This window comes from Channa argus, chromosome 15 (genome assembly GCF_033026475.1).
Source record: "Channa argus isolate prfri chromosome 15, Channa argus male v1.0, whole genome shotgun sequence".
Lineage (NCBI taxonomy): Eukaryota > Metazoa > Chordata > Actinopteri > Anabantiformes > Channidae > Channa > Channa argus.
The window spans coordinates 18,524,890-18,535,376 of record NC_090211.1 but is presented as its reverse complement, the minus strand read 5'-3'; the positions used below and the strand labels follow the sequence as shown (position 1 = coordinate 18,535,376).

General features: G+C 38.1%; 1 protein-coding gene across 2 annotated transcripts in view; it reads right to left on the bottom strand.

The window, feature by feature from the left end:
- LOC137099267 (phosphoribosyl pyrophosphate synthase-associated protein 1) overlaps positions 1-10,436 on the bottom strand; it is an 11,113-nt gene extending 677 nt beyond the window's left edge. Inside the window, exons 1-11 of one of the 2 annotated variants that reach the window (XM_067475887.1) lie at positions 9,933-10,436; positions 9,368-9,420; positions 8,927-8,993; positions 8,637-8,809; positions 8,388-8,503; positions 8,219-8,274; positions 7,790-7,935; positions 6,879-6,920; positions 4,705-4,775; positions 4,157-4,303; positions 1-1,947 (exon numbers count right to left, since the gene is read on the bottom strand). The exon at positions 1-1,947 is cut by the window's left edge and continues 677 nt beyond it. In XM_067475887.1, coding sequence (XP_067331988.1) covers positions 1,789-1,947; positions 4,157-4,303; positions 4,705-4,775; positions 6,879-6,920; positions 7,790-7,935; positions 8,219-8,274; positions 8,388-8,503; positions 8,637-8,809; positions 8,927-8,993; positions 9,368-9,420; positions 9,933-10,015 — 1,113 coding nt within the window. In that variant the 5' untranslated portion in view covers positions 10,016-10,436 and the 3' untranslated portion in view covers positions 1-1,788. The remainder of the gene's footprint in view (positions 1,948-4,156; positions 4,304-4,704; positions 4,776-6,878; positions 6,921-7,789; positions 7,936-8,218; positions 8,275-8,387; positions 8,504-8,636; positions 8,810-8,926; positions 8,994-9,367; positions 9,421-9,932) is intronic. The other variant, XM_067475888.1, reaches the window with a different exon arrangement.
- Positions 10,437-10,487: the final 51 nt, after the last annotated feature.

The window sequence follows — 10,487 nt, the reverse complement described above, 5'->3', positions numbered from 1 at the left end:
TCCACAGTACTTGCTCTGGGCATAAGTTTACTTAGATTTACACTCCTTGCTAGTAGCAGGTTAGATCGCTATTCGCCTTCAAAAATGCCTTAATTCTGCGTAGCATAAGTTCAACAAGGTACACCACCACATGGTTCCTGCAGATCTTTGGCTGCATAACCACAATGGCAGGAGTAGCTTGTAAAATACTGTGGCCAGATTGTCTTGGCCATGTCTGCCTGCCTAAATGCACTGAGTTGCTGCCATGTGATTGACTTATTTGACATTTGCATTAAGGCGCAATTCTACTGGTGTACCTAATAAAGTGGAAAGTTAGGGTATACCTACATATTATAAGTGGCTTATTCATTCTGTTTTTATCTAATCAAAGTTAAAGTCTTTTATTGTCGTAGTCCCTCTTTGAGTTTCTCTGGACAGTGTTTACCTATCAAGTTGCAATGGAAGGATAGTAGCACAAAGAGTATTTTGTAGTAAGAGGCTGCAGATTGACGATACTCACTCACTCATTTGGAAAGTTGCAGCCTTTTATTTTCCTCAGAAAAACAGTTTTGCACCAACATTTATATACAAAGAACCTCTTTTTTTGTAAATGGTGATCAGAATTAGCAGAAAGAATGATTAAAGTAAAACCGGCATTGGTGTTCATATGGGGACCAGATTAAAAATCTATACTTTAATGTTGTGGCTGATTGGTGTTAGATAAGTAGCATGTACCCACCCGATGACAAACCAGCAGAATTTTAATGTCACTCCAAAATATGAAGAAACCCAAATGGTCCTCCTTTTAGTTGCATACAGTATATAGTTCAAATGCAAAGTGCTGCTACTGTCAGATAACAGTCATCATCATCCATATGTAAAAGACCAGTTCAACCATAACATACAATTCAAGTCAAAAGTATTCAGACTCACTCTTAGAGTGGGTTGAATTTTGCTTTAAAAGCATTTAAATACTTTTACTAAATTACACTGTGGATTTTTTTTTAGCTCTTTCAGGCAAAAACTAAACCAATGCTGTGAACACCACAAATCCTTCAACCTTCACTGGAATCTGACGTACGTTTCTAAATAGCGCCGAAAATAAACCCCAAAACATCATTTTGGCGAGATAATACTATGGGTAAGTTGTTATAATTAAGTTAGACCATAAATACAATATAAAATGACAGCAGAGTTATTTCTGCAAATTTCCAGAACTGTCCTCTCCCACATAGAATATTTACCAAACACCCCCAGTTGGTGCAAATAAAGCTGCATAAAAATATAGTTTGTGCAGAAAGGTTGGGTCTAGGCTTGTCTATGTAGTTGGTAACAACTCCCGAACAATGCAATGTAATCTCAGTGCATGAAAGCCCTGATCCTAAGGGCCAGCAAGAGCGTTGGGAAAATTATTTCAAAAGCACAAAGTTTCTCTTCATCTTTGCAGAGAAAGCTTGGTTATTAGTCATTAGTAGTCATTGTAAATTAAATATTATTAAATATATATATTTTGTTCAGCTTTGGAAACCAATGAGAGGAGCAAGACAAGACTCCATAAATGAATGCATCAAAGCTCAAAATGCTTTGTTTTCTGTTTTATCATTCTAACATGAGATGCATTTCTACACACAGCAGACAAATCCATTTTTACAACTTTTAATAATACGAGGAATAACTTTGGGTCCTTCTCAAATTTAAACTCTTTAAATTAACTAGTATGCATTTAATCCTGAAGTACACAATACATCAACTTGTTTTCACTGCACTGGGGAAAGAAAAAAAAAAAAGTGCACCTGCGTTGGACACACTCTAGTCATCCACAGTGATGTTGCGGAACAAGTAAGCCATGGACTCTCCGTTGTGAATGCGGCGGATAGCCTCAGCCAGAATCATGCTTACATCCACAGTTTTTATTTTGGGACACTGCAGCTTCTGTACTTCATGAGGGACTGTGTTGGTCACCACCACCTGACGAGCCAAAGAAAACAGAATCAGTCTTGTTCTTCTAATCTTCGAATCTTCTAATTCGAAATGTGTAGTTCTAAATAATATCGCAACATACTTTGTTATTTTTGTTTTAAGACAATTTAGTTGTAGTTTCCAGCTCAGTGTATGATTTACTTCCACATTGCTAAAAGCCTAACTTTTTACATTTCACACAATAAACATATATTTTAATTTAGCTATATTCAATAACAACTTACTCTTATCAACCTATTATTTTAATTTTTTACTGCTGTCCTTCTGTTTTTACTGCAAAAGCAGCTCCAAATCATTCTCTCACCAAAAGTAATTTATGTCATCAGTAAACATTACAAACCGCAGCTCATCAGGATGGTTCAAAGATGGATTTTATATATATATATGTTATACAACCAAGGTGTCAATACCGAACTCTGCAGAACAAGTCACCTTTGGTCATCAACACATGTCACTATTATTTTATCACAACTAGCAAATAAAAGAAAAAGAGATGATGTGAGATGGATTTAACACCGTTTACCTGTGCCTTCTTTGCATCACATGTAGATTTTTGTACAGACAAACATAAATATTTTTACAATGCAATATCTAAAATGGCTTTAAAATTCATGGTGGTGAAATATTACAATACATAACATACATATCAGTCGGAACACTTTAGCAAAAGTGATGCAAAAATTTAACAAAGATGGAACTGCAACCATCTCAGAGACGTCCAGGCCGTCCACAAGTTAACACCTTTACAGGAGCTTCTTCTTCTGAGAAGGGTTGAAGAAAATCACCATGCAAGTTCACTGCAGTTAGCTAAAGAAGTAGTAAGCCAAACTGGGGTGACTGTTTCCCGTGACACAATACGGTGTATACTGCAGAGTAACAGCATGCATGGGTGTCGTCCACGAAGGAAGCCATCTATTGAGTTCATGATGCCTTGATGGCATCATAAATTCAGTAGATGTACTGCCCTATATTAAAAGAGAAGGTGCTTCCATCACTCTGTGCCCTCGGTTGTCGTGCACTTTTCCGACAATGATCCAAAACACACATCTATGGCCAATGTTGCATTTATGAAGAACATTTATGAAGAACAGGGTAAAATGGTTCAGTGGACAAATATGACTCCTGATCTGAACCCAAACAAACACCTATGGGGAATTTTGAAGGGACAAGCTGAGCATCACTCTCCATTTAGTCGCTCTTGAAGAATGTAAAAAGATAGATGTTGCAGTATGTCACCTCCTTGTTTAGTCCATGGCTAGAAGATGTGGTGCGGTCCTCAAAAATCATGGAGGTACAAAATACTAGATGTAGTCATTTGTTTTGTGGGGTGAATTCATTTTTTGCATTTACTCATTTGAGTAACACTGGAGATCTTTTAATCCGAATTATAGTATTAACCTTACTTTAATGTTGTGGGGGCGATCTCACTCGTGTCCGGTGGGGCCAACAATTAGCAACTCCAGAGATCGTTGTATGAAGAACACTGGACATTTATTGAATTCCACGTTTCTCAACTTAGCCGATAATAGTAAATAGTAATTTCACAACACGTTCACAATTCAATTCCACCGAACGAGGTAAGAAGCCGTGTGCCTCCACAGCTACACACTGAACCTTTCACTTCGACCTTGTTGCGCTCACACTAACTTGTAGCCCGTTCTTTCCGTCAGCTCCTTTCAAAGGCTGAGTTGAACAACCTCTGTTGCCACAAACGTTCAAAAAAACACTGTTCCTACGACAACTAACTTGAAAGGTAAACTTCAATGGCAAACGTCAAAGGCAGTTATACTGCATGACATCATTGATGACATCATCACTACGCTTATACATACGCTTCTAAAAACTAACCTTACACAATATAAACAAAAACAGAGGAAACCCTGATTGGCTCATAACACGTTAGAAGTTAAACACGTTCAATAAAACTCAATATCGAATAAAATCTTACTTTTCAAAAGGGGTGTACTCATTTATGCTGAGCACTGTATATAAAACAATATATGATATAACATGATATAATGATTTTCCCTTGTTTTACTAATAACTAATTCATACTTAACAATTAAAACGTTTTCCAGTAGAGGGAAATACATAAATAAATGTACGAATAAAGCGTATTTTGATGTTCTGCCAGTGAAGATGTTCGAAACTACTCTTCCTAACATGAGACCTGAAAACATAGTTGAAGCGCGCTCACCTCATCAATGGCCGATTCATCAATCAGACGTGGGGCATCTGCAGACAGTAAACCGTGTGTGGCCATGATATAAATTTTATAGGCTCCTCTTTCTTTCAGAATCTCTGCAGCTGCAACAAAATCTCCCACATCGTCTATAATGTCATCCTAGAAGACAAAAGAAAACCTGTGGACAACACTTGACACCCTAGTTAGCTTTTTTCCCCACTTAATTTTGGCGTCTAGCATAAAGGCAAAAACCATTCAACATTTCATATATGTAATATTTGCTGAAGGGCAACCACTGTGACCCCAGGGGAGAATCATGGGATACTAGGAAATGCTACACTAGCCTATTTTTTGCCTTACAAATCATCATATTGTGTGTACGTGTTATTTATTTTAAATTTTATGAGCTCACATTAAGGTATGAAAAGTGCAAATAATCAACTTCCAACTAACTTATAGCTTTAATACCTAATTTTCATACATATATACACAATTGAAAGTAGTAGCAAATTTAATTAACTGCATTGAGCAATACTTCAATAATGTCTTCAGGATCTTACCACAATGATGGCAATTCTCCCTCCCACATCTCCAACTACAGTAATAGGAGGTTTCTCCTTGGCCATCATTACTGAAAAGGAAATCAGAATTGGTTACCTTCCATACACACGTCCATGCTGTTATGTGTACTGCTTTTCACCTATTGAACACAATATCTCAGTAGATTGGGTAAAGTGGGTTCAGAAAATGTTTTGCAAATGAGAGAAATTCTACCTTGCAGATAGTGAGGTCATTATTGGTTAATGCACTCCAAATGAGTTGTAGAAATTCTGATTCAGACAATGCTGGGTTCAATTTAAAATGGTGATCAGTGAATGTTCCCCCATTCTACCCCATCTACCCCCAGAGACAAAGCTCAAATGTTTTACTTAGGACAGCGCATGCCATGCAAAAACCAAACGACAGGCTTTTCTGCCCAGGATACCCAATCAATAAATAACTGCCTGGACACACACACACACAACCTCAGGCCTGGGCTGTGGCAGGCACATGGCAGCAGTCTACATATGAACCATTATGCACCAGACAGTCTTTTATCACATGGCACAACAGTGGCTGACAAGCACGGATAAGGGGTTTCTTCATAGACACTTGCAAATGTTCTGGGGTCAGTCTTCAGTCGAACATCACTGCTGCCACTGGCTACTTTTACATGGACAATAACCAGATTACATCCCACATACCAATCGCAGGAGATGCAGCAGCTGCATTATTAGAGCCAAAATCAACAATAATGATCCAAATCAATTATTCAGAACGGGCAGATTTGTCATTACCAGTATGTTTAAACCAAGTTGCTGTTCATCATAACACTATGGGATCTATGCTGCACATCTATAATTGCAATTTTTCCACCCCCAGACTATAAGCTGCGCCAATTACTTCTGACAAACTGTAAACATCCAGGAGCTGTGTAATTTCAGTTGCTAAAGTGCAACTTTTCAATCTGCCCGAGGTGATTAACAGTCTCAACATGGGGTAGAAATCTGTATAAACATGACAGCATGTTGAGAATAAGATGGAAGTGCCTCAACCTTGTGACATATTTGAAATGTGCACATGCAAATAATGCACATAACCAGTGAAGTAACCCAATTTTAACAGCTGCGTTTTGAGTATTATTGCACATGTAAACGTAGTCATTCAAAGAGTTTCAAGGAAAAAATCCCACTGGTAAACAATCAGAAAAGCCGATTGGGAAGGAAAAAGTACAAAGAAGCAGGAAAAGGAGGAGCATGCCTTGCTGAATACCATGAGTCCCACAGCATTAGAAAACCTGGAAGTGTCACATTCAGTCTTCTACAACAGCAAAAGCCATATTGTTAGCGTCACATGTTGATGAGATACTGCAACAAGGCAACCGGACAAATGTCTGTTCAGATAACTTTGTTTGTTTCAAACTTTTCACCTAAACTCATCAATCAACATTATGCTGTGATAGGATGAAAAGAAAACGCAATGGGTTTTATTTGCAAATGTTCAAAACAGGTTGGCACTACATTCCCTAAACCTCAACCATAAAGCTGGTTCATTTGAGCTGTGTGGATGTATGTTTAAATGTAGCGACAATTTCTCTTGTTAGGTTGCATTCAATGGATATTAAGTTAAAAAAAAAAAAAAAAAGGCAAAGCTTCATTACCATCAGCACATGCGGTAGTGACCAAATGTTAATCAGGTTTCAAAGAGCAGGTTAAATGTGGGTGCACCAAGTGTTGATTGGCAAGATGAGTCCAGATATTTAAGTGAAAAAACAACAAAAATGACAGCCATAACCCATACGTTCAACATGGTTCTGGTTTGATTCGAACAAAGAAAAGAAAATGAGAACACATCAAAACAGAGAGGGGTTTGACCATCTTGTAGAACTAGCTGTCTGGAATCTTAGGTGCAGGAAACAGGAGAGCTGTCTATTTCACATCAAACATGCCATGCAAACAGCATAAAAATATGCAGCAAACTGTAGATGACTGGGCCTGAATGAGGTTTGTCAATGCAAATTGTCTGGGTACTGCAGGTTTCACTTTGTACATTTTTCACAATCTCTTCCGCCTTAATCCAGACTGTGTTTTCACAAGATGCAACACAAACCCTTTGTCTACACATGCACAAATCGTGGAACCATTTGAAGAGGAATCATTTCATAGTCAGATGTAAATTAAATTTACAGTCGTACTTGGAAGCTCTATGCCAGGGAACGGAGCTTGTTGTTTGCCTGCTATTACCAACAAATAGACACCACATTAACACAAATGCACAGGTATTTGACGTGACAAAAACAAGATGCTAAGACTTTGAAAATCCTCTTGCTAAGGCTGATAAAAACCAAAAGATGTCACTTTGTGTTATTTCGTTAAAAAGCAGGTAAAATAAAACTACTGTTGTGGTCAAGACAATTTCAGTATCACTGATCTGTGGGAGGATTTTCTAAGTCAAGGATAAGAATAGAAACATGTAAGAATTGAAGAGATTTTTTCCGCAAATAATAAAGAAAATACTTTAAGCAAATACTTTGGAGTCATTTGCCAATGACACAGTCATTTGATATTTTCTCAGACTGAACCGTTAAATATGACCACTTTATAAAATAACACTGCAAATAATTTGTAGGATTTCTTACCAAAAAAATGATTTTAGAAGCGAGTTTTTTTTGCCTAGAAACAGATTAGCGACTATGATTCTAGGATTATTCAATGCATCACTCTTTGTAAGCTTGGAGTTTCAGTTTGCTATAGATGCAGCATAAGTAGAAGTAGTGTTTCTGTAGATAAAACATGCAGTAAAAAACAAAAGTCCATTTCTTTAGTGTGGTCGATGATATGAGTGAGAAAGGGGCAGAGTCACTGGGACCAAAAAGGTTAGCAGAAATCCAAGCTGTATTAACTTTTATATTATGAATTCACTGCATTTAAGAACTAATCTAGCAGAAGCAACAAGATATAATTCGAATTTGACATTGGTGTGTAAACTCTGGCCGGACAAAACAATAAACGCCAATATGATATCTGTTCAGTTAAATCTATCACACATTTAACCTACTATGCAGAATATGCAAACAAAGTGCTCTACTCAGACTGTTATTCTTACGAGGAAGCTCTAGGCCTGTGTGTCCTGTGGTGTTGCGTACACATGGTGGGGAGTGCCGTCCATCGGCCATGTCAGACTCTGCACACTGAGCCTCCCCGTGAATTACAGCCAGACCCAAACGCAGGCGCTCTGCATAGGACTGAGCTCTGAAAAAATAAAAAATAAAAATTAAGAAAAGCCAGAATTCAGAGGTAAAATAGATGAGATACAAACTTTGTTATTCCTCTCCAAATCATACAAATTACATATTTAACGGCACAACTACAACTTTTTCTGCACACATATTTAGCCACAAATACTGCAAATCACATGTACATAAAACTAATTTAAGCGTTTGAATATTTCAGGCACAGTTTAATATTTGTATTTTTTTTTTGCATAAGCTGATTAAAATGTAATGAAATACGTGTTTTTCTTTCCATTAGTTACCTCTTAGCTGCTGCTGGGGACTTTGCCACAATTATTGCATTTCTGTAATTAGGAATCTGACAGGAGGAAGGAAAACATGTGTTATTGCTTCTATTAGGCTTAGAGTTAGTGGTTTGACTGATTTAGTACTGAACACACACAAAGAGAAGACATTCAGCGGGACGGTCACCTCTTCTTGGATGTACTGAATCAAAAAAGGGGAGGCACGCAGGTTATCCACCGGAAAGCTGAAGAAGCCTTGGATCTCCTTCTGATGCAAGTCCATGGTGATTATGTGGGTCAATCCTTTGAGGTAAAAAACAGATCAATAATGCACAAATTAGGCCATTATAAAATAAAAAGGGATCCCAAAATGCAAATACTTCATGAGCAATGACGAGACTGTTAACAAACTTAATGTGGAGTTTGTTGTTTCTACCTGCTTTAGCTAACATTGAAGCTAGCAGCTTGCACACTATTGAGCCCCTCTTTCTCATCTTGCACTGCTTGCTGTAGGGGAAATAAGGAATAACTCCAATGATGTTCTTTGCACAAGAGGTCTTGAGAGCATAAGCCATAACCAGAAGCTCCATGATAGCTGTGTTGACATCTCTGGCAGGGGAAAGAAAAACAGAAAATTACACACTGCAAACTTAATTTAGTTCTAGTGTTATGGTATGATCTGTTTAAAATGTATGGTGCGGATGGCATGTGTCTTTCTTTATTCACCTTGGTATGGTCTGGATAATAAAGATAGTTTGTCCACGAACAGATTCTTTTACATCCACTCTTGTCTCTGTACAAAGAAGAAAACAATCTGTTCATTTATAGAAGCGGTGTACTTGTGCACAATTTCAAATTTTAAAGTTATCATAACTATTTCAACACGTTCACCGCACAAACACGTCACAGAGCTAAATACTAATACTGACAAAGTTCGGTCTATAGACTAGGGAATATATTACCATGTATTACATGTGGTACATTGTTGTAAGGAGTGATGTGATGCCATTCATGGGTGCTTTAAGTATTTTGGTCTAAGTAACAGACGTGTACGATATACAGTCCAAGTCCATGAATTCGTTGAAAACATTTTGTGCTAAATGTCTAACATGTTCACTTAGGAAAAGAATAGACGCTTTAAAAACTCATCACATGCGATTTGCTCACCTCTGTTAGATTCCTGAAAGACCACAGACTTGCCCAGTTCAACCCCCAGTCGCCTGTGAACCAACAAGCACATTTCATTTCAATTTTGGTTTCATCTTTTTTTAAATCTGGATTTATTTTCTAATCAAGCTCTGTTTTGATTCCAAGCAACTTCTTTCCAATGTTTTGTCATGCAACAATTTTTATTTGAGCCCCCCCACTCATTTTGAAGAATGTTTTGTTAGTTCGTGCAAGCTTCTTTAAAAAAAACAAAAATAAATCTATCTGCTTTATGTAATAGACGACAACGATTTCGATGTTGCAGAACTCTGCGATGATCGTAGTCACATTACATGATATCAACTTACGTTCGCGTGACTTTTCTACTGTTAGTAGTGGTCACTGTCACATTTTATTATTAGTAGTAGTATTATTATTGTTGTTGTAAGTAATATTGCTATGCTACAATAGGCTTTAAAGTCTCCAATATGTATAGTTTGAGGTGTGTTAGTGCACGCTCGTGACGTTAGGTGTGTGACGACAGTCCCGTTACTTTTAAAAGGCGAACAGCAAACATTGTCCTTACTCTGTTATCTTCTTGGCCAACTCGGTGCAGGCCGCGGACGAGTTTGCGGAGAAGACGCGATATCCACTTTTAGCAACATTCATCGTGGGGGTCGTGGTGGATTAGCTCTCACGCACCTTTTCTCCACTGGCCACTGCGTTTGTTGTGGATTTACCTATGACGTTAGCTAACGCGCTAGCTGGCCTCGGGCGCGCTAGCTTGCTACGTGAGCTAATTTCCAAGCGGCGACCTACAACGTGCAACGCACACTTTGCAACTACACGCTTTACAAAACGCCGTGATCCATGTTTTTCGTTTTTACACCGAACCGTCAGACTTCGTGGACAAACGCCTAATACCGGTTACTAACGTAGCACTGATGTTGACCAAGCAAAGCGCTGTTGCACAGCGACCTACGGAAGCCTTTTAAGTCAGTCTGTGACGTTCCACTGTGGGGAAAAACCTTCTGATTGAGGTTCTTCAAAGCTCGTACCACAACTTATGTTTTCTTTATGTAAAACACGTAATATGACAGTAGTGGCATTAGTAGCCTTCAAGAAATACTCTTCTCTTCAT